We start from the raw sequence: 24,765 nt of genomic DNA, 5'->3' as shown, positions 1-24,765 counted from the left end.
AATCTGCATGAGTGGAGCTGACTGACTAGTCACAAGTGTTTTAACTAATGGGGGCCAGAAAGTCTGCAGAATGATTCCAAGTTAAAATCCCGTATCCTTTCCCAGGCAGTTAAGTAACCTTCTGTGTCATAGTGTCAGCTCTTCAAATTTGAAGCTGAAGTGTTAAGACACAGGCTCTGTGCAGAAGACCCTACTCCAAACACTGATTCTAGGCTGTGTCGGTACTGTCACCTGAAAAATTGTTTCCACAGCCACCAAGTTCTAGAACTATTGATTTATGCTCCCCCAGACATGCAAATAAAGTAGTCTTTAGCACAACGTTAATCAGAAGGATCTACTATGTGAAGGTCCACACGCAAGCATCTGCACAATTTATACATGGGCATGTCTGCTGTCTACCGATTGGAAGCTCTTTGGGCACAGAGAAAAAGTTGGGTTTAGATTTGAAAAAAGGCTATTTAATATGAATAAATTCTTTTTAGTAGAAGGTACATTTATTGAGTTAGCAGAGTGGCAATGGCGTAACAGCCAAGAATGTCTCCAGAAAGTAATAACCCATGCATTGAATTTTTATTTTTAAATTTTGAAGTTAAGTTTTATGAACAGTTTGAAATGCCCCTTGGTGTTTACGTGCAGCTGTTGCGGATGGGTTAGTGAATTCCAAGCCATGGTGCATGTCCAGGCCCTGGTGGCCCCTGGTGTGCTGAGGCCAGGAGCAGCTGGGTCAGAGGTGAGCTCAGCCCCTGCTGGGCATCTGGTACCAACCCAGGGTTGGGGGAGCCCAGAGAATGGGGAATGCCTGCAGGCCCACCAGCTGCCTGACAGTGTCCTAAATCTTCTACCCACAGGGATGGTTTCAACCTAAAGGCTGGGATCTGTGCATTCTCAGCTGTTCTGGGGGAAAACTGAAGTACTTTTTTTTTTAACTGATTGCAAACCACAACCAAGAAAATGATCAGACTTACACAAAACCGTCCTTGTTAAGTAGAGCTGTTCAACATCTTCTTTCCTCCCCCAGTCTCCCCAACAAATCTGCTTTAAATTCTTGTTTATTCAGGCCTCCTGCACTTTATTTGAGCAAAAGTCAGGTTTGTCTGTCTTCTGTGAGTCAGAAACTCTGAGTTTTTCACAGCCCTCAGGATAGGTTGAAGCACACTGTAGACAGAAGATGCTCTGCAGTTACAGATGACTCGTGTTCGTATCACGTGTGGATTGGGGAGCCATCCCAGCCAGGCCCGGAGGTGGGAGCTGGAGAAGTTGCTTTTGTTGTTTAGGAGATCCCTTCGTGGGACTGGACTGGAGCCACAGGAGTGATAAGCCCTCCGGCCACCTCCGGCCACAGCCACCCTGCTGTTCACAGCTTTGTTATGCTGTCACCACCCAGTCTGTCTCTAAGAGGCTAGCTGCAGGATCGCCTACAGAATTTCAAGCTTTGTTTCCTCCAAGGCCCCAACACTGAGGGTGTTCCTGTTTTTGGATTGTGCTGTTATTTACAAATTACAGAAGTCTGAGAAACCTTCCGTGTTGACCCAGCCTTTATGTCTGTGGTTCCAGAATCACTTGCAAAAGTAGTCAGGGGTGGACAGAGAGAACGCGAGTCATGTAATCCAGGAGGTCTCAGTCTATCCACTATTAGGTGTGTGAACTAGGACAGGTTCTAAACTATAAACTGAGGGTGAGCATAATGCTTCCGAGGGGTGCTGTGAAGATTCACTGGTCACTCAACCTGCAAGTTCCACTGAATGGCATGGCTCTGACTTTCACTCTTAAGCCTGGTTCTGCCTTCTGGGAGTCTGGGTAGAACAGGTCATGTCCTTGCTCTCACTTCCACCTGATCATAGCAGCTTATTCTTCTCCTGCCAACTCTGCTGGGTGACGCCTGACCTGAAGGCCACTGGTCATTTTGCTGGGATGTTGATGTAGCCGTGGATATCAAAGAAAGCAGCTAGTGACCTTGGGGTTGATTCCAGCAAACAGACTGGGTGGCTTTGTGACCTTGTGTAAGTTACTTCATCTTTCTGACCTCCACATCCTCAAAGGGTGGCTTGGGGGTCAAATACAACCCCACGTGAAGGCACCTAGCTCAGGACCTGGCATGGAGCAGGGGCTTAGATGTTGGTTTCCGCCCTTCCTTCCTCCTGGAAGTCCAAAGGCCAGAACTTGGAGGCTACTAATCCTCGTATGTAACCTGAGATCACGTTCAATGCCTGTGGGTTTCCGTGGGAGAAGGTTTCCCATGTGTTGACAGTCTGGCCAGAATCCCTCTATGTGGGTCTGCTCTAAGCGGCCCTGCAGCAGGGCATCTTGGCCACCACTCAAGCTTACAGGTCTGACAACCCCATGGCACATGGAAAATCAGCACACCATGGTACTGAGACATAGAGTCTGTCCTTGGTGAACTGGCCCAAGCCCTTGCCTGCTTGTCCCTGTACTCAATGTCTGTGTCTTCACTGTTTCTTTGAGTATTTATTGAGTTTATTTAGTGTCAGGTATTGTGCTGGGTTCTTCACAGGTGGCTCAGTGATGAAGGATCCGACTGCCAATGAAGGAGACGTGGGTTTGATCCCTGGGTCAAGAAGATCCCCTGGAGCAGGAAACAGCAACCCACTCCAGTATTCTTGCCTGGAGAATCCCATGGACTGAAGCCTGCCAGGCTCCTCTGTCCATGGGGCCGCAGAGAGTCGGACACGACTGAGTAACTGAGCACGCACGTTGTGCTGGGTACCAGGTCCCAGTGGAGCATGAAGTATAGATGTGGACCTTGTCCTTGGGGAGTGCCCAGTTTAGGGCACTAAACTGAATGAGGAGGTACAAGGAAGGTCATATCAGAGAGCCCTGAGTTCCTTGAATTGGGGGGAGAGAAGGGTTCTCTGCAGGAGGGAACATTTGAAGATTGAATATAAAAAAACAATGTAAACTTCTTCATTAATATTTTATGTTATGATGTATTAAGATATTTTTGAAATATAAACTTAAAACATTATTAAAATTGAGTTCACCTCTTTCTTTTCAATGGACTACTAGGAAAGTTTACATTACATGTTTTTCACATTGCATTTCTGTTAGTTCCAGTCTAGACCTCACTAAGGAGTTTAGATTTTCTCTGCAGGTCAAAGGGAAGCCTCTAAAGGGTTTTAAGCAAGGGAATAGCATGATCTGGCTCTGTTAATAGAAGACTCAGTGGAGAAGTGATTGAAGGCGGAATAGGAATTGGAGGGAGGGTAGGAGGCGGTTGCAGAAGTTCAGAAAGCAGAGGGGATCTGTTCTGGGAGGGTAGTAGGGGAGATGAAAGTGGGAGGATTCAAGATCTATTTTGTAGGTAGAATCTACCAGAATTACTGAGGGTTCGATAGAGAGGGATGAGGCAGTGGGGCAGTCAAGCATGGCTCAGGGAGCTGGGTGGGGGAGCGGGCCATTTACGGAGACAGGGAAGAGTGGAGAGGAACAGGGCTTTATTTGGTGATCAGGCTGCTTTTTCCTGGGAGGAGGAGGTGATGGATGGTTCGATTGCAAAGAATCGAGACTTCTGTTTTACGTGTGCTGAGTCTGAGATGTTTGCGTGTCTACTGGAGGTGTTAACCAACCAGTTGGTGTTGTGAGCCTGGAGCTATAGAGCGAGGTCTGGGCTAAAAGTTATAAAGTTAGGAGACTGCATACAAATGATGTTAAAGCCAGAAATGGATGCCATTGGCCAGGGAGAGAGCTGTATAGAGCATAAAGAGAAGGCCCCCTAGAGCCCAGCCAGGAGGAACCCGAGCACAGACCATTCTGGGGAGTCAGCATAGGAGGCTGAGTGTTCAGTGGGGAGCAGAGAAATGAGGCAGGAACCACACATGGTTGGTGTTCAAAGGAAGGTGGGGATGAGAGACAAAATTCAACAGGAAAAGATCTAATCTTTTAAGTATGTAGTAAAACAAAGCACATTTTTTCATTACTTGATTCTTTTTATAAAACGTTTTTGATTTGATTAAACCAGACGTGCCCCCGGGGCCACCCTCCCTGTGGGCCTGTGTCAGCAGTGTGGTGATTATGCCTGCGGTTGGTTCCTTCCCTGGCGGTTCTGTGCATCCCTCAACAGCTCCGTGGACAGAGGTTACATAGACCACAGTGGTTGGTGTTCAGATTTTTGCCTGAGGGGTGAGGGCTGTTTTTCTAAGATGCCTGCCCTTTTCCAAAAGGGGCCTGGGGTGCATGTTCCTATATATGTTTGGCTGAGTGAAGTCTTTCCTTTTATTTTCTCAAAACTGTAGCACTTTGGGGCTTCCCTGACAGCTCAGTTGGTAAAGAATCTGTCTGCAATGCAGGAGACCCTGGTTCAATTCCTGGGTTGGGAAGATCCACTGGAGAAGGGATAGACTACCCACTCCAGTATTCTTGGGCTTCCCTTAGGGCTCAAATGGTAAAGAATCCACTTGCAATGCAGGAGACCTGGGTTCGATCCCTGGATTGGGAAGATCCCCCGGAGAAGGGAAAGGCTACCCACTCCAGTATTCTGGCCTAGAGAATTCCATGGACTGTAGAGTCCATGGGGTCACAAGGAGTCGGACAGAATAAAAGTGGTACTTTTATTCTGTCTCTGAGTTAGTTGAGAAGAAACCTTTACAAACACACTCCTTTAGCAGTGAGTGGAGAAGGCAATGGCACCCCACTCCGGTACACTTGCCTGGAAAGTCCCATGGACGGAGAAGCCTGGGGGGCTGCATTCCATGGGGTCGCGAAGAGTCGGATACGACTCAGAGACTTCCCTTTCACTTTTCACTTTCATGCACTGGAGAAGGAAATGGCAACCCACTCCAGTGTTCTTGCCTGGAGAATCCCAGGGACTGTGGAGCTTAGTGGGCTGCTGTCAATGGGGTGGCACAGAGTCGGACAAGACTGAAGCGACTTAGCAGCAGCAGCAGCAGCAGCAGCAGCAGCAGCAGCAGCAGCAGGGGAATGGTTGGGGGCAGGGTGAATGGGGCCAGTAGGAGTGGAGGAAGGGCAGATAGACACCAGCCAAACAAAGCATCTGCTTTTATCAAAAGTGCTGTGTTTGGGCTTAGCCAGCCTGAAGCCTGATGATTCACTGATGCCAGAACCTCTCTGCCTGCCAAGAGACATACTGGCCTTGATACGGTTTTTTTCGTTGTTACTCTATTCAGTTTGACTGACTGCTGCCAAGTTAAGATTTCAACAGTGGCTTTTAACTTAATGCTGTCCTGGAATTCTGCTGAACACAAGTTAACCCATGAGCACATCAGGTCTTTGTCAACCAGGACCACTTGGTATTAACCTTGGATTCCTGTAGAGACTCACCATAGTGTGATATGTAGGATATTTAAATGGTGCTGTTTTAACATGATTAGAGAATCTGCCTGAGGAGGCGGTTTAATTGCCATTCTTTCAGTGTATGTCATGAACACATTCATCAGGCATGGCTGTATTTTCAGATGAGATGGAAACTGACTCATAGGAGCAGGAATTGGCTGCTGAAGTGAAAGAAGCAGGAGTTTGAGAAGCAGCTGGGCCTTAGGATCTCTGGTCACCAGGACGGGAATTGTGTCTTCATGTACAGTCTACCCTGGGCTGTAGGAAGAAAGATTCCCCAAGTTGAGGGAAATGACAAAGAAAGTCTCACCGTCTGAGGCTCTGAAAGGGAAATGCAATTCAGGACAACTGACAGCAACATGCTGACCAGAGTTTGGAGGAGGAACAGGTATGTTGTGACCATCCAGGGAGCGCTCGTGTTTAAGGATGTGTAGGAAGGACTGTCTCCAGCCTGGACTGACCCGTGTACAGGATCCCCCAGACTGTAGCATGATGAGCCAGGGCTGATCTGATAAATTCATTCACTAGGACCCTGAGTATTTGTGTGCTGGAGACTCAAAGACAGGCCAGGGCTTTTGTCCAGTTGAGGAGCTCGTGGCCCTGGGAGCAGGGGATGCATGTTTTGAACCATCTGAGCTCACCTGCACCTGTTCTCTCTTTGCTGCTGACCTGCCTTCCCATCCACACTTTTGCCCTCCATGTCACTCCACTAGCTCAGTAAACAATTCTACTTTTCTTGACCTCTGACTAACATCTTTCCAGGTATCATGTTACTTTTTCTCCTTGACCAGATGATTGCAGGTTGTGCTTTCTAGGTAACCTTCCCTCAGAGCCTGCCTTCACTGTGCCACCACTTGCTCTGGGCTGTTCTGTCCTTGGACCCAGACTTAGGAAAGGTCGGGCCATGCAACCGAGGCCCGTATCAGAGGGTGGCTCTGGGCTGTGAAAAGAACTCGAGTGCAGAGTGAACAGAGGATTGTAAGGAATGCTATGGGTAACAAAAAGGGCTTTCAGAAATTATGTTTGGAATAATAAAACCAAAGAGAGGGGGATGTGAGAGAAACCAAACTGCTGAGCTTCTGTTCAGCTTGCATTTTTTCCTTTTTTTTGGTCGAGGAAATGACTTCTCTGATTGGAAAGGGTAGGATAGAGGTGAAGGAGGATAGTAGATGAGGCCGTGACAAGAGGCTCTAATGCCATCAAATAAGCTGAAGCCCCAAGGCTCCAGAAGAAAGGCTGAGACCACCAGACCAGTGCACAGCATTGGAAGCATTGGAGAAATGCTGGCATCACCAAGAGTGACAGGAGAGATGAAGATAGATAAGGACTTTAGTTTTCAAAACGGAACTAGGGAGATACAATTAATCTACAAAATGGTAAGATTGACATCCATCTCAGGAAATATTCTAAAAAGGATTATTAGAACAATGATTTTTGAATACTTGGGGAAGGAAGCAACAACCAGTAGTAATTAGCAGGGCTTTGCCAAAAAGCAGGTCGGACTAGTTTCACTTTCCTTCCTGGGGTTACTTTGTTGGTAGATTAGAGGACCGTTGAGAAGGTGTATATTCAGATGTCAGTCATCAGTGATATCCTTAGGATGAAAGTGATTGCAAGCCAGATGATGGTACAGGAAACACACTCTAGGCTGTGTCTGTAGCCCGTTTCTAGCCAACTTGAAAATATCTTTTAGATAATGATGCTGACATAAACATCATGTTGGTGGATGTTATGAATATTGGGGGAATAACTAATATGTCAGAGATAGAAGTAAGATCCAAAAAAGATCTTGGCATTTTGAAACAACAGACCAAACCTAACTAGAAGGACTCTGTGTGTGTGTGTGTGTGCACATGCACACACGCAGAGTCACTCAGTCATGTCCAACTCTTTGCGACCCTTTAGACTCTAGCCCGCCAGGCTCCTCAGTCCATGGGATTCTCCAGGCAAGAATACTGAAGTGGGTTGCCATTCTCTTCTCCAGGAGATCTTCTCAACTCAGGGATCAAACCCGAGTTTCCCATGTCTCCCACATTGCAGGCAAATTCTTTACCTGGTGAGCCATCGGGGAAGCTCAACTGGAAGGACTCAGGAGAGACAAAGATTTGGACTAAGTCCAAAAAACAAAATAAATGTATAGCGTTTGGCTTAATAGCCACATGTGAAAAAGTATTCCAGGATTTAGGTAATTGCAACCCTAGAATGAGTCAGCAGTATTCTAGGGTTGTCAAAGAAGCTAATGTGATTTTAGGAGCATTAATTGAAGTTTCATAATTGGACCAAGGGAAGTGGTTGCACTTGGCTGCCCAGCTCCCATCTGGTGACTTGTTATCTCTAAACAACAGAAATAGAAGATGAATTCCTCCACTACAGAGCAGTTAGCTTCTGTCTAGATCACTCTTCTACTTTAAAGCAGAGACGTTTAATCATCAAGGCATACCCCTAAGGTTCTTTGTGTTAGTGAAAAGGAACTCCTCATGTCATGGGTTAACCCTGGGAGGAGAATATAAAATAAGCACCAGCCTTAATCCTGTCAACTACTAGTGAGCCAGCTTTAACAAATGAAATCAAGAAGTATGTCTTGAGATGTGGGAGAGTAAATCTCATATTTATTTTGCAAAGGGATGAAACAAAATGTACTGTCTGAAATGCACATCTAGGACTGTTATAGTTCTCTGTTTTTAAAGCTACATCCCGTTTTAAAGCACAATCGTATGCATATTTTATAATTAATTTCATAATTAGCTTTTATGGGTGATTTTTCTTTTTCTTTTCTTTTTGGCTTCTTCTTTTTTTTAAAGATTAAAGTAGAATTGACTTACAATGTTAACAGATTACATCCTTCTTTTAATTAGCAAAGACAGTGCATATACTATGCCCCTGTGTGGCATGAGAAAGTAACTTTAAAAAATTTTTTTAATTTATTTTTATTTTTAATTGGAAGATAATTGCTTTACAATGTTGTCTTGGTTTCTGCCATACAACAATGTGAATCAGCTGTAAGTATATATATGTCCCCTCCCTCTTGAACCTCCCTCCTACCCCATCTGATCCCTCTAGGTTGTCACAGAGCACTGGCTTTGAGTTCCCTATGTCATACAGCAAATTTCCACTAGCTATCTGTTTTACATGGGGCTTCCCAGGTGGCTCAGTGGTAAAGAATCTGCCTGCTAATACAGGAGATGAGGGTTCGATCCCTGCATTGGGAAAATCCCCTGGACAAGGGAATGGCAACCCACTCCAGTATTCTTGCCTGGGAAATCCCATGGATAGAGGAGCCTTGGTGGGCTACAGTCCATACAATCTCGAAGAGGAGCCTGGTGGGCTACAGTCCATGGAGTCACAAAGAGTTGGACACGGCTGAGTGTGTACTAATGGTAGTTTCATTCCTAGTTTTTTAAGAAATCTCCATGCTATTCTATGCTAAGTCACTTCAGTCATGCCCGACTCTGTGTGACCCCATAGACGGCAGCCCACCAGGCTCCCCCGTCCCTGGGATTCTCCAGGCAAGAACACTGGAGTGGGTTGCCATTTCCTTCTCCAATGCATGAAAGTGAAAAGTGAAAGTGAAGTCGCTCAGTCATATCCGACTCTTAGCGACCCCATGGATTGCAGCCTAACAGGCTCCTCCGTCCATGGGATCTTCCAAGCAAGAGTACTGGAGTGGGGTGCCGTTGACTGTTCTCCATAGTGACTGTATCAGTTAACATTCCCACAACCGTGCAATAAGGTTCCTTTTCTCCACATCCTGTCTAGCATTTATTGTTTGCAGGGTTTTTGCTGATGGCCATTCTGACCAGTGTGAGATGGTACTTCATTGTAGTTTTGCCTTACATTTCCCTAATAATGAGCGATGTTGATCATATATTCCTGTGTTTATTGGCCATCTGTATGTCTTCTTTGGAGAAATGTCTACTTAGGCCTTCTGCCCATTTTTTGATTGGGTTGTTTGTTTTTCTGATATTGAGCTGCATGGGCTGCTTGTATATTTTGGAGATTAATCATTTGTCTGTTGCTTCGTTTGTAATTATTTTCTCCCATTCCAAGGGTTGCTGTTTTTCATCTGGTGTATAGTTTCCTTTGCTGTGCTTTTAAATTTAATTAGGATAAAGTAACTCGTTATTGCAACTTTAATGTGATTCCCAGTATCAGTGGAGAAACTGTCCATCTAACTACACACTAGCTCATGTTTTTCCAAGTGATGTCATTTCTCCACTCACCAGGCCAGTCCTGTTTTAAGCATCTAGTTCTTCACTTTCCCATAAACAGTTGGAAATGACCTTGTGGTCCACTCAGTCCTCTTGGTTATCTCCCTGGTTAACCTCCTCTCTGGCATTTCAAACGTGTCCAGAGAGATTCATTTGCAGCTGAAGCAGCCAGCTTCTCAAGACCACTTTGAAAATACCTAGTCTCAGAGGGACTGGGGAGCTAGGCGCTGGCCCGACAGCAGTGACCTTCCACTGCTAAGGGAGTTCTGTCTTCGGCCATCACCGCTCGGTCACAGGCCTGTGGCTATATTATCTCCTTCATGAGGCGGCCCGTCAGTCCAAGAACAACATTTCTCTCATGTTCCCTCTCTCTCTCCAATGTTATTCTTCCCTTGATGAACCCATGGAGTGTGGTGGGAAGGGTTAGAGTCTAGATCTGCTGCATAGTGCAGAGAACACACACACACACACACTCATACTCATTCATTCAAACCAGCATGGATTGAGCAGCTGTACTCTGGGGCTACAGAGGTGAATAAAATAAAATATGGTCCCTATTCTTAGTGAGATCATAGTCCAGTAAGGGAAATAAACAGGCATATACATATTGTATTGAATTATTATTTGTTATAGTAAAGTTTTATAACAAATAATTATAATTCAATATAATGCATGTACTCCTTTATATGTTTTATAATGCATAGAAAATAAGTGCCAATGAGATGTTATTAATTCTGTGAGTTGGTGGTGGGGAGGGAGGAAGGGGAAAGAGTGGTCAGAGAAGATGGAAATGAATAGAAAGACGATGGGGACTCTGTAGACTTCTTGGTTCAGGGAATTCCAAATAGTTTGGATTTGTTGGAGCGTAAGGAGCATGGTGAGGAGATGAAGCTGGTGAGATGGACAAGGCCTTCGAATCGTGGATAACGTCTAATAAAATATAAGATGAGAATGCTGTACTCTCACACATGTTAATCTTACCTGAAAGAACATGGGTTTAGTCAGAAATATTGGCCAATGGAAGCAAAATCTTAATAGATTCAAAGCCTCTTGCTATCCCTTCCTACCCCGCCACAGCTCCCCAAGGTGTTGAGATGTTGATAAAACTGCATGCTGGCGGACAGAGTGACTGAGGGCTCTAAGTTCCAAGGCCATGTCCACATGCATGTAGGCTGAGGTTGCCAACAAAGGGCAAACTTCCTCCCAATTATTGGGTTCACCTTTCCTGCTTGTCAATGTGCCCTTGCACATGGGTTGGTTAAGGACGGTAAACCAGTAGAGTCCCCCAGGCTGCAGTGTTGGTCTTTTTTGGCACCACTGCTACGTGTGAAGAGGCCCATTGGTCACACTCGCCTTAAGTCTCTCTGTATTGCATTTCAGTTAAATGTTCTAGGAATGAGGTCATTTGTGGTAAATGGATACTTGCAAGCTAGAACTCCATTCAGACGTATAAACCTCCTAGTCCCTCACCTCAGTAAGTTTTGAGTTGATGATTTTTGCAGTGCCTTCATATCTGGGAACCGCACTGTACTTGGCAGCTTTGTATAGATTCTTTGTGTGTTCTACAGTCATCATTTGTGAATCATGACAGTTTTCTTCTTCCTTTTCCACTTCTTATACTTTTTATTTCTTTTGCTTATTTAATGCACTGACTGGGACCTCCAGGACAGTGCATTGAAACAGTAATAGGGGGCATCCTTATCTTGTTTCTGATTGATTGATTGGTTTTAGTAATGATTGTAATACTTCACCATTAAGAATGAGGTTTTTACCAGATATATTTGTTCTTTTTTATTTCTAGTTTGTGATGAGTTAGCTTTTTCCTCACTGAGATCATGAAAAATTGGTGGTATTTGTTTAAATCCTCTTCCTCTTCCCATTAATTAGAAGCCCCAAATGATTTTTCTTTTAATCTGTTAATGTGGTGAATAGATTTTCTCAAGTTAAACGGACTCTGTATTCCAGGAGTCAACCCAGTTTGATTATATTTTTATACATTCTTGGATTCTTAAATTAGGTTTGTCAATATTTTAGGATTTTTTTTGTATCTCTTCATGTGTAAGATTAACCTATACTTTTTCTTTCTTTTATTAACCTGGTGTCCTTTAGTATCAAAATTATAATATCCTCTTTTTCAAATTTCTTGAGTTTATATAATTTTCATAGTAATAAATTCCAAAGTTTGGCAGAACTTCCTGGTTAGAAAAACCATCTAGATCTGTAGCTGTTGAACAACTGACTCAATTTTTTAATTGTTATAGATAGGACTCTTCAGGTTTTCTGTTTGAGTCTATTTTAGTATTATTTTTCCAGGAATTTGTTTTTTTCCTAAGCTTTCAAATTTATTGGTATAAAGATGTTCATAGTGTTCTCTTACTGTGCTCTCTTGTATCTGTGATTATGTGCTGCGTGTGCTCAGTTGCTCAGTCATGTCCACGTGGCTCTTTGTGACCCCAAGGCCTGTAGCCCCCCAGGTTCCTCCTCTGATTTTTCCCGTAAGAATACTGGAGTGAGTTGCCATTTCTTCCTCCAGGGGATCTTCCTGACCCGGGATCTCTGATTATACCCCCACTTTATTTCTCTGCTGTTTCGTGCCTTCTCTCATTCTCCCCCCCCTAGATTATGTCTGTCAGAGGTTTATTTTATTAGACTCCTGAAGAACCAGGTTTCATCTGTTGCTGCCTTACTGTATCATTTTTTTTTAATTTCTGCATTTTAAAAATCTTTAGTCTATTTTTTAAATATTTGTTCTGTTCTCTTAAGCTAGAAACAGTTAATTTCAGTCTTCTCTAAAAGTAAGCATTTAAGGCTCTAGTCTCCTAGACTCCTCCAAATAACCACTTTGATTGTATCCTACATGTGCTATATCCTACATTGTGCAAATCTGTCTTGAGTTTAATCTGGTTAACAGTTGCCATGTTTGGTGATACATTTGAGTTTATAGCTACCTCTTATTCTGCGTGTCTGTACTGTTCATACATTTTTCTAAACTATGGTCATTTTTTTAACTGCCTTATTTTGAATTGTCTTTAAAAAAAAAAAAAACCCTCTATTCCTATTCATTTAATGGTTAGTTTAAAAATACCTTTCAATGACTTTATACAACATAATAGAGTAAAACAATACCTTTCCTTCTTCTCAAGCAATGCAGGATTTAGAACATGCGCTTCGGGCACCTTCCACTTGGCTCCTATGTCAGTGTTGCCCTGTGTTTTAGTTTGTCTTTTAAAATTGTAGTTAGTTACACATACCATCGGAGAAAGCGATGGCTCCCCACTCCAGTACTCTTGCCTGGAAAACCCCATGGACGGAGGAGCCTGGTGGGCTGCAGTCCATGGGGTCGCTAAGAGTCAGACAAGACTGAGTGACTTCACTTTCACTTTTCACTTTCACACATTGGAGAAGGAAATGGCAACCCACTCCAGTGTTCTTGCCTGGAGAATCCCAGGGACGGGGGAGCCTGGTGGGCTGCCGTCTATGGGGTCTCACAGAGTCGGATACGACTGAAGCGACTTAGCAGCAGCAGCAGCACACATACCATAAAATTTACCTTCTTAACCATTTTTAAGTGCATGGTTCAGTAACGGTAAGTACATTCACATTGTTGTACAACCAGTCTCCAGAACTCTCTTCAGCTTGCAAAGCGGAAAATCTGCACACATTAAACAACAACTCCCCGTTCCCTGCCCACCGCACACCCTCCCCTGCCCCTGGCCACCACAATTCTACTTTCTGACTCTATGATTTTGACTACTCTGGGTACCTCATATAAGTGACGTCCTCATGGGTATTTGTCTTTTGTGACTGGCTTATTTCACCTACCATATTGTCCTTAAGGTTCTTCTGTATGCTAGCATATGTCAGAATTTTCTTCCTTTTTGAGGCCAGATGATATTCCATGGTATAGATCACGTTGTGTATATAGCACATTTTGTTTATCCATTCATCTGTGAATAATACTGCTATAAATGTGCACAAATATCTCTTCAAAATCCTTGCTTTCAATTTTGGGGGTATATATTCAGAACATAAATTGCTGGATTGTATGGGAATTCTACTTTTACTTTTTGAAGAGCCAACATACTGTTTTCCACGGCAGCTGTACCATTTTACATTCCCACCAACAGTGCACAGGATTCGTTTCTCCACATTCTTACCAACGCTTGATTGTCTGTTTTTTAACTCCACGGATTGGACATTGTCTTGTTTTCACCATCAGTGCCGTTTTAGAGTTGCCTGTCTATTTACCAGTTTCTCTGTGCATCGTTCAGTCTTAGACCCTAAGTTTTCCTTCTGGCGTACTTTTCCTGCTTCCTGAAGGGTATTCTCTACTTTTATTTGTCTCTGATTGTCTTTATTCACCCTTGTTCTCAGTAGTTTTCTGGGCAAGAAATTTTGTGCTCCTCACTTTCCCTTTTGGCTGCTGAAAATCTCCTGTCAGTCTAATTGTCATTGCTGTCAAGGCAACCTTTCTTTGCTCTTCTGTTGCTTTTAAGATCTTCTCTTTGTTTTTGGTAGTCTGTAACTTCCTTAAAATGTGTTTATTTTTGTTTTATACTGCTTAGGACTCATGGGATGCCTGAATCTGATAATTAGTATTTTTCATTAACTTTGACGATTTCCCATCATTATTTGACTGTTGCTTTTTGCCTTTTTCTATTCTCTCTTTCTAGAGTTCTGGTTAAATATAAGTAAACCTTTTCATTCTACCTTCTGCATCTCTTTTATATTTTCCCTGACTCTTTCTCTGCTGTGTTTTGTATAATTTATTTATTTATTTTAATTCATAAATATTTTCTCTAGTAATGTCTGGCTTATTTATAAGATTATTTTTATATTTATATCTAGATGTTGTGATCAACTTTTTAAAATTTCTAGATGTTAGATTATTTTTGTATCTGCTTGTTTATTCTTAAGTCACATTTTTTATTCCATCTTTTAAAAAAAATTATCATGCATCATTATTTTATAGCTTACCTCTGAAATTCTAATATCTGAATTCTTTAGGGATCTCAATCGGTTGTCATTTCTGCTCATTTTGGAGATTGTCATTGGGGCTTATTTTCTGGTGTATGTAATTATTTCTAAAAGGGAGTTTATATTTAACCAAACTTGTTATCCTGTGTAGCTTCTGTTGATGAAGTTTTCCTCCAGAAAGCACTTCTACATTGTTCCCTGACACTAACCCAGACACTTTAATATTTTGCTCAGTTTTGGATTCTCTATCAAAGCAGGTCATATAAATTTGCATCCCAAAGGATGACTTGTGCTTTACACATTCTTAGGGGAGACTATTACTACTGCTATTTTTTCCATCAGAATCTGTGGTGGAGATAGCAGGTCTCCTGGGTTTCCTTTGCTAGAGCATGTTTTTGTCTTGTATTTAGCACATTTCTTCTGTGGTGGGCGGTGTAGTCCTGGTCTGACTGTTCTAGCATTATGCAGGGAACTAACTTCAGAGTGAGTTGCTCGGTCTTGCGGACCCGGGGCTTAGCCTCCCTGCTTCCCTCCTTATCTTTTTGTTGTTGTTCACATTTTGTGTTCTTAATTTGTTCTCTTTTTGTATCTGTTTTATATATATGTCTGTGTTTCCTGAGACTTTCCCTTTCTTGTGACTTCAACAATATATTTGAAAATACATTTGTAATTTGATTATCATTTAAATTTGAGACTACCTGGTCTGCCAGGTTAAGCAAATGAAGGTCCCAGGGTGGAACTTCCTATTTTTCTGAGTCTTTATTTGTATATATGGTGGTTAATTGTGCATTATATGTTCACTTGTCCTTGCCCTTGTTTATTTATTAATTGGTTACTATGTGACAAATACTTTGGTACGTGATTAGTATACATTAATGAGCAAGACAGAAGTAGCCTCTGACTTGACAGAGCTTACAGTCCTGCAGAAAAGACATAAACGAGCAGTGGCAGCTGAGGCGGGGTGATGGAGGAGACCAAAGCGTTATGTAAAATTGGGCTCTCTTATCTAGCTTCTGCACAGCTCCTTTGTTTTATTGTTCCTTGGTTTTCATGAGTTAACTACTTTTGCTGGTACGAAGGGATTACTTAAATATTATATTTTATTATACTCTAAGAGAAGGATTTCTGTGTTCATAGTTTGAAGGATGTGAAAGACCCCAGAAAATAAGTATCTGTTGAGAAGGAAGAAGAGCTTATTTGGGATATTCAGTAGCTAAATGGCAGCAGTCATGTGTGCACTACTAACCATGGAAAATGGGTGGTGAAGGGATAAAGGCTTACTAATTCAGATCCTGGTAGTCAGCACGGTATAGTGCTTGAGGCAGGCATACGTGTGTGCTCAGTCATGTCTGACTCTTTGCAGCCCCATGGACTGTAGCCCCCCAGTCACCTCTGTGCATGCCAAGAATACTGGTGTGGGTTGCCTTTTCCTCCTCCAGGGGATCTTCCTGACCCAAGCGTAGAACCCACGTCTTTTTCGTCTCCCGTATTGGCAGGCAGAATCTTTACCACTGTGCCACCTGCACGGTGTTTGCTAATTCATTCTTAGCAAATGTATTGAGTCCCTACCAAGTGCTAGGCACCATCTGCCTGGTTCCCTTAGAAAGAGTTCAGTGAGTATCCTTACCTCTGTCTTTCCTTTCACCCGCTACATCCTGCCATTTACCAAGGTCTATCTATTCCGCCTTCTAAAAGTCTCCCTCACACTCTGTCACTCTAACTCAGGCCTACTCATCTCTTACCCAGACCCCATAGTATCCTCCCTTTAGTCTTCCTGGCTCCATTTGGACCCGACTAATCTGTTTTCCATACTGCTGCATGGAGATTTTTCTAAAACACAAATCTCTGGTTATTCTCCAGCATGAGAGCCTTCAACAAATCCCACTGCTTTCAAGATAAAGTGTAAATGTGTTTACTTGGCATCCAAGCCCCTGATAGTCTGGCTCTGCCTCCTCTTCATCCTGATCTCCCAACCCCTCACCAGACCTATTACCTCCCCCAACCCCCTGCTTTCCTTAGTAGTTCTTTTACTCCTTAATTCAGCAAGTGGTTTCTGGGCAACTGCTATGTGCAGAGCCCAGGGGACACCAAGGGGAACAAAGCAGAGAAAGCTCCACTCTTGCAGGATTATATTCAAGGGAATAGACAGACCATGAGCAAATAAACATATCATAAATTATCACATAATATGGGAAAACTGAAGCCAGATAAGGGGACAGAGTGTGGTGGTGGTGTTCATTTAGGTAGGCTGGTTAAGGAGGTGATGTTTGAGAGGGATCTGGGTAACGTGGGCCTGAGTGAGCCTTCAAGTATACACGTGCTAAGTTGCTTCAGTTGTATTTGACTCTGTGACCCTATGGAATGTAGCCCAGCAGGCTGCTCTGTCCATGGGATTCTCCAGGCAAGAATACTGGAGTAGGTTGCCCTGTCCTTCTCCAGGGTATCTTCCCCACCCAGGGATCGAACCCTCATCTCTTAGGTCTCTTGCATTGGTATGTGGATTCTTTACCACTAGCGCCACCTGGGAAGCCCCTTCAAGTATATATAGAGAAACTATTCCAGGCAAAGGAGCAGTGAATGCCAAGCCACAGCTGACTTGATGCGTTTGCACAACAGAAAGAAAAGTCAGTAGGGCTTTGGAATAGGCAACAAGCGTGTCAGTGTTCTTTTGCTGAGTAACAAGTTACCACAGACTTGGTGACCTAACATTCATTTGTTAGCCCACAGATTCTGTAGGGCAGAAGTCCCATGTGCTCAGCTGGGTTCTCAGCTCAGGGTCTCACTCAAGATGTCAGTGACTGCATTCTCATCTGAGGTTCTGGGGTGGGGAGTCTGCTTCCACACTCATTCAGGTTGCTGGCAGAATCCAGTTCCTTGTGGTTGTAGGACTGTGGGCTCTGGACATCTGCTAGGGGCAGCTCTCATCTCCTATGGGTTCTGTCTTGTCACAGACCCTCTCATAACATCACTCTGGCAACAGACTCCCTCATGTCAAATCCCCCAAGTCAGCTGACTTGTGACATTATTAACATTTGCAAAATCCCTTCACAGCAGTACCTGGATTAGTGTTTGATTAACTTCAAGGGACAGGAATCTCAAAAAAGGGGCATCTTTGAAATTCTGCCTAATGCAGGTTGGAAAGCTGGCTGAGATCATGCCATCCAGGGCCTCAAAGGCCACAGTGGGACCTCAAGGTTTTGTTCTGACAAGATGGGAGCTAGTAGAGGATTTTGAGCAGGGCAGTGATCTGAGTAAGGATCATGCTGGCTACTGTGTGGAGGTGGTAGAGATGGAGCAGAACTGGGGATTTGTATTGCAGAGTCCAGGTGAGAGATGATGGTGGCCAGGGCTAGCGGAAAGTCAACTCCTCAGTGCTGTGGTCCCCCATATGTAGTGTATTATCACATGCTTCTCTCATTGCCTGAGGATTTCTCATCACCACCCGCCCCACAGCTTCTTCACGGGGACAAGTCCCTACTCAGCCCTCAAACCTTAACTCAGATGTTGCTTCAAGGCCCCTCTATGGAGCTTCCCTCCCATTGCCTCTCTCTAACTTGAACTGCGCTGAGTTGGTTGGTCGTTTTCCCGCTTGCCCGCAGCCTCTCTGTAAAAGCAGCAGCTGTGCCTTTGCTCCTTTGTATTTCTGTTGTCTGGCCTCCTGTAGTTGCTGGCTAATGTTTGGGATGAATACAAGAACTGTGGGGGATACTGAGCGTGAAGTGAGCAACCCATTTCTCTTGGATTGCTCACCTTGTAGAGGGAGATACCACTGTATAAATACCATTACAGTAAACATGCATGGACCCACCAGAGGAAGAGTGCAAATTCTGCACATCACTAGTGTGCATGGAGGGCTCTGGTGGCTCAGTTGGTAAAGAATCCGCCTGCAGTGCAGGAGAACCAGGTTCGATTCCCTAGGTCTAGAAGTTCCCCTGGAGAAGGGAATGGCAACCCACTTCAGTATTCTTCTTGCCTGGAAAATCCCATGGACAGAGGAGCCTGATGGACTACAGCCCATGGGGTCGCAAAGAGTCGGACATGACTGAGTGACTCAACCACCGCCAGTGTGCGTGGAGTCTAAGGGGAGCCCCAGTCTGATATAGCTGGATCTAGTTTCTCACATCCCTCCATTGTATGAAACAATCATGTTATCACAGGCATTTCCTTTTTATATTATATCCAAACGAACATTTGTGTGACATCACTGTTAGCCGTTAATTTAGCCTGTAATATTTAAATAAGTAAACATCCATTCCCTTAAAACATTCTCTCATTTAAGATAGACATAGGGCACTTCCATCTCCATCTGCATTTGAACTGCTCAGAAAAGATCTATGTCAGTGAAATTCTGTTTGTGTATTCAAGGCGGAGAACCTCTTAACTCAAAATAGCGAACACTTCTAGCTCAAGTGTCCCTTTAAGAGAGAGGAAATTATTAACCTGGTTACTAATGAGAAATAAACTAAAATAGTAAATATGTGTAACATTTCTGAGACTCCCAGCCAGACATCCTCAGTATGAACTTGAGAAAGTGGGACACTGGAAAGAATGATTTAACCAGAGTAAGCACAGTGATGTTATTTAAAACTTAAAAAACTTAAGAACAGAATAACAGAGTCTGGTTTCATCCTGCTGCTTTCCTGCGGTCTGTGGATGGTGCTCTGCAGGGCAGCCTGCCTGACAGAGGGCCCGTGGTGCCCACCAGACTCTCAGGGGTAGAGATGCACACAACAGCATGGATTCACATGGGTGGGGATTCATAACTGGCATAAGCAAAAAAAAAGATTAAAAAAGCTTTTCATTTATATTGCCAAGTTTCTCTGTTTGTTTTCTAGTGAACTCTGTTGGAGAGTATAAAGATGTGGTTTAAGGAGTGTTTGCTGTGCAGTCTTATATGAATAATTGGATATTCTATTTCAAATTAGAGGCTGGGGCTACAGGGCCAACTGCTATGTTTCTAGCTTATGTCTTCTTTGTGGTTAGATGGATTAGAGTTAGGGTTAGGCTGGCTGAGAAAGGAGACACAGCACTTCTACATTAAAATATTTGGGTTGGCTAAAAAGTTTGCTTGAGTTTTTCTGTAAGATGGTACAGAAAACCCTGACGAACCTTTTGGCCAACCCAATATACTGTTAATTTGGTTCAAGGCAATGATTTTTAAGGCTTTTGGATTTATAACGTACTCTCTTTGTCTTCCCTCCCTTGCCTCTCTGAAAAGGGTGAGCAGAAGAATGCAATCTGCCTGCGGTGCAGGAACCACAGCAAACATGGGTTTGATCCCTGGGTTGGGAAGATCCCTTGGAGAAGGAAATGGCAACCACTCCAGTATTCTTGCCTGGAGAATCCCCATGGACAGAGGAGCCTGGCAGTCTGCAGTCCATAGGGTCGCAAAGAGTCGGACACGACTGAAGCGACTTAGCACTCACACACTGTTCTGCTTAAAGAATGAACAGAACTCTCTCAGCAGGGTTCAGTTGAGGGTGGGGTCAGGAGGAGACTTCAGTTTTTATCCCTAACGGGCACCTCCTGTTTCCTTCTCTTCTGCCAAGAGAAGTGTGTGTGGTGGAGGATCAAATGGGAACACTGGAGTCCATGCAAGCCTGGGGGGATGCTTGGGAGAACACCCCAGGCTCCTCTGTGCTGGGGCCACTGGGCAGGAGAGCAGGGTGGTAGGGAGAGCAGGTATGTTACCGAGCTGGGTCCTTGGACTCTTTAATCCAATAGAAACTGATAAGAGGTCAGCCAAGGATTTCAGGCAGGGTTCTTCTGATGCCACAGGAGGGAGTGAAAACAAGTAACAGGCACCCTTGCTCGCCAGCCCCCGGTGGGGGAGAGCTGGTCCTGTAAATGGGGTGAGGGGAAGGAAAGCTTGGTGGGTTGGGCTAGAGGGTGATGCAGATGATCTTCCAACCCCCTTGGTCCTGTTGGGTGCAGAGGGCATGCGCAGTATGCTGCTTTTGCTCCCAGCAGCCCAGAAATGGCAGCTGAATTTTGGCCTTTTTGTAACGTGCTATTCAGGACCTGCCCCAACCAGGGTTGGATGCAGTTATTTTTAGTTCCTTATGGTTCCTTTGTATTCTGTTGCTCCAGGTGAAATTTATCTGGATACAAACACTTGGAGTAAAGGGTCCCAGGTCCTAGCTTGTCTCACAAGGGCCACCCTGCCTGGAGGTGACCCCACCTCTGAATGGGGACCCTACTGACTGCAGCTGGGGCTGCCTCAGGAACCACCCAGACACAGCGCCCAGCCTGATCCGTGTTGGTTACCACACCCCTTCCCAATAGAGCTTGAGGGGTCTGTCCTGATAGAAGGAGCTCAGTTTTCAGGTCTATCCTGGAAAAGAGAGGAATATTTCAGCTTTCGAAGGTAAAAGGAAAAGGATTTTTACAGGTAAATCTGGTGAGAAGAGCAGATCCTGGGCAAAGTTCTAAAAAGAATTTATTAAAAGAATGACCTTTGAACACCTAAAAAAAGTTAAAATTACAGATCATGACTATGTGGTCTTGGTATTTGGAAGCTATTTCCTCCAAAATGAGTGAAATGAAGCTCAGGGAAAATATTTGACCTTGTTAGTTGCCAATGAAAAAATTCCAGTGAAAAATTAAAATTTTAGAAGACTCATGGAATCCTCCACCATGAGCTTGACAATTCCTATAGGCAGTAACTTCTAACGAGATTAGTGATGATATTAACAAATGTGATTTTTTTTTTACATTATAATGAATTGGGTCAAAATTTGGCAGATCTGCATAACTCAGTGAACCAATATTTTCCAGAGTAGTGTTTAAAGAATCAGACAGGGACAAAAGATCCATTCAAAGTGCAGGACAGATGGAAAAGAGTAAGAGATATGGCCTCAGAGTCCACAGCTAACCTTTAAGAAATTATTACTTGTCAAGGTTTGGTATATTCTTAAAGTAGAACATCCATAATTATATGAAAAACCTATTAAAGTATCCCTCCCTTTTCAATTACATAACTTCATGAGGGTGGATTTTCTTCATTTGTTTCAACCAAAACATATCACAACATTTTGAATGCAGAAGTAGATGGGAGAATTCACCCATCTTCTAGTAAGCTGCTGCTGCTGCTGCTAAATCGCTTCAGTTGTGCCCAACTCTTAGCCACCCCATAGACTGCAGCCTACCAGGCTCCTCCGTCCATGGGATTTTCCAGGCAAGAGTACTGGAGTGGGATGCCATTGCCTTCTCCGTCCTCTAGTAAACCAGATGTTAAAAAGATCTGCAAAAATATGACAGTGTCACTATTCTCACTAAATTTTTGCTATAAAAACATGTTTTCCATAAAAATGTTATTTATGTAAATATTTTAATGGATTTACATTTAAAGTATGAATTCACAAACACCTTGAAAATTTCTCAGGTTTAATTTCTAGTATCAGTAATCAGTAGATATAACCCACATGAACAAAATTTTTCAGAGTCCTCAATTATTTAGTGTGCAGAGATTCCCAGGACCAAATCATTGCTATAAACAGCACATACCTACACTGTTATCCATGCATTAAGACACACATGTACGAGTGTATATAATGGACGTTTTAGAACATACTAAAAATAGACACTTGAAAAAGATGAGAAACAGCATCCAAGTGGCTGTAACATCTTTCTGCACTCCCAGGGCCAGACCACTGGCCTGGATGATTAGCACAAGACTGGATGCCTATAAGCCTAAAATGTTACTTCAGTAGAAACCCAGGAGTTTGAGAACTTAAAAGGGAGCTTGGCCAAAGCCCTGCTGACAAAGTTTATAGTCCCTCGCCATGTGGTCTCATGGTCACAAAGCCTGGAAACATCAGCTTGATGTCCAGACTGCAGAAGGAGAGCTGGTGACCCAGCACAGCAGACAGACTCGGCCGCTTTGGGAAAAGATGCCTGATGAACAAACACAAGCTTTAGTGGCAAAGAGTATGCTTGGTTTTAAGGCTCTGAAAGACTGATTTATACCCCTCTTTGGTGGAAGTGCACCAGGGACTCTGAGCTTAAGCCCTTCTCAGATACTTTGGCCTTACAAAGCACTCATTTCAGAAGCTCATGAGCTCACACAGCCTAGAGGAGCGTCCGAAAAGCCAGCCTGCCTCTGTGTGCAACCCTCAGTGGACAGACCAGTCCAGGAACAGCTCTGAGGATGGGGTCCACTTTACAACAAGACGGGCTGCCCCTGAGCTGTGGGAGCCACTCCTTGTGTCCCAGCAGGGTTCTGCTGCCCCCGTTCAGGAGAGAAGTGCTACTGTCTCCCCGGGGTCTCTCCACAGAGGGAAGGTCCAAGCCCCTGAGGGTCTGGGCTTGAGCTCATTCTTCAGGAGGCGGCTGCCTGTGGGTGGGGATCCCCCGCCTCTGAGGGCCATGTGCTTTCTGTAGATATACTGACAACCTCCCCACCGGCTCCAGAGCCACTCTGTTTAAAAAGTGATCCCATCTCTTCAGGGGAACGTGTCGATTTTGTGAAGTTTAAGTCTCTAAAGGCACTGTCTTTTCACATCCTGTGTTATGGTGGGCACCTTGCTCTAATTCTGCCAGTATTGGAGGCATCAGCTCTCACGTGCCCCCTCCCTTCCTTTGCCTAAGATCCTCTTGCACTGTAATAAATCGGCCTCCTCAGTGACACTGCTGCTGTTTACTTTACTTGTCTGGTTAATCCTAACAGTATTATAATAGATCTGAGCAGACGTTAGATGGGGAGAGAAAAAACACTGGGGTACCAAAGAAGATTAGAATGAGTTGCTCAGCTTGACAGCAAAAGACACAGGGGATTTAGAAGCAGAGCTGGGTTCAGAACTCACCTAGCTGGGTGCTGGATGACCTTGGGCGGCTGCGCTCCCCACCTGAGCTCCTGTTTTCTGTCAAAGTGGGTGTGGCACAGCCGCCTGGTCCAGAGTGCTGCGGGGCCCTGCTTTATTGGTGTGTCTGTTACTCCTCACAGCTGTTCACCTCAGACTTTTAGGCTGATTTTTATGCTTTAGTGACTCTAGAGTTACTAGCCATAAATAGTCTAATGTTGGGGGCTTGAATTTTACGGGAAAACACGTGTCTTTTCTAACTTCCTGGCTGTGGATATTGTCTGGGAGGTGGACTCATCTTAATAATGTGGATGAATAGGGTGTAATAATGTTAGATACCCAGTGTGAGAAGGAGTTGTTCCCAATTGTTCTCATGCTTATATTTTCTCTTTTCAGGGATCAGCATCTCCTGGACCCAACTCTGGAATATGTGAAGGTAGGAAGCCGGGATTTCACATGTGGTAGGGACCCTGTGGTAACAGGCTTCCCATTTCTAGCACAATGTCATCCTCTGGCTTGTGTAGGAAGCTGGTTAGATTGAAACCACCAGGACGTAATTTGATTCTCTTGGGCCTTTAGTAATCTTTGCAGGGCTCTTATGTCACCCTGTTATATATTTATAAACTTTCCCCCTTGTCTGAAGCCCTGGGAACCAGATGTGTTTTAAAAATTTGGAGTTTTTTAGAAAGGTAATATGGTACATATATCTAACCTCTAAAGGGGGCTAGAGTCAATGAAACTCATTACTACAACAGTTTAAGGATATTCACACAAAGTGAGATGAATAGACTACAGATGATTTTGTGTAAATCACATTATGTTTTTGTCACCAAATGAGCTAGGGTTTGTTGTGCTGCCGAATGAGTTATTTAAAATTTTTCAGTTTTCAGAGTTTGGGGATTTTGGAATGGTAGACAAGGAACTGTGAACCTGTGTTTGTCTTCAGTGGAGGACTGAAGGGTCTCTATGAGACTTTATTTTACTCATTTATTTTTGGCTGTGCTGGGTCTTCATTGCGGCACTCCGGCGTTTCTCTAATTGCAGTGAGTCGGGGCTACTCTGTAGTTGCGATGTGCAGGCTTTTCACTGTGGTGGCTTCTCTTGTGAAACACCGGCTCTGGGGCACCAGGTTCAGTAGTTGCCGCTCCCGGGCTCCAGAGCACAGGTCAGAAGTTGGGGCGCATGGGCTTAGTTGCTCTGCAGCATGTGGGACCTTCCCAGATCAGGGATCGAACCTGTGTCTCCTGCCTTGGGAGGTGGATTCTTCACCACTGAGCCACTAGGGAGCCTTTCTGAGCCATCCCCTCCACCTCAGTAGCCACCCTCTTGTTCGGTGGCTAGTTGGTACCTGTGAGCAGTGTAATTCTTTTACTTTCCGGTGGACTGACATTCAATGTATCTGAATACTCAATACTGCTAAACAAGTTTTAAAATGCCTTTCACTTCCTGCTTCTGCCACACACACCCAGTTT

At 44.1% G+C, this 24,765-nt stretch overlaps 1 protein-coding gene across 4 annotated transcripts in view; it reads left to right on the top strand.

Annotated features, from left to right (window-relative positions):
* BCAR3 (breast cancer anti-estrogen resistance 3) overlaps positions 1-24,765 on the top strand; it is a 221,620-nt gene that overhangs the window by 106,863 nt on the left and 89,992 nt on the right. For all 4 annotated transcript variants that reach the window (XM_010860468.1, XM_010860471.1, XM_010860469.1 and 1 more), the window contains one exon: positions 23,690-23,729. In XM_010860468.1, coding sequence (XP_010858770.1) covers positions 23,690-23,729 — 40 coding nt within the window. The remainder of the gene's footprint in view (positions 1-23,689; positions 23,730-24,765) is intronic.

This window comes from Bison bison, unplaced genomic scaffold (assembly GCF_000754665.1).
Source record: "Bison bison bison isolate TAMUID 2011002044 unplaced genomic scaffold, Bison_UMD1.0 scf7180017864466, whole genome shotgun sequence".
NCBI classification, from domain to species: Eukaryota; Metazoa; Chordata; class Mammalia; order Artiodactyla; family Bovidae; genus Bison; species Bison bison.
The sequence above is the reverse complement of the archived record's forward strand: the minus strand, read 5'-3'. Positions and strand labels throughout refer to the sequence as shown.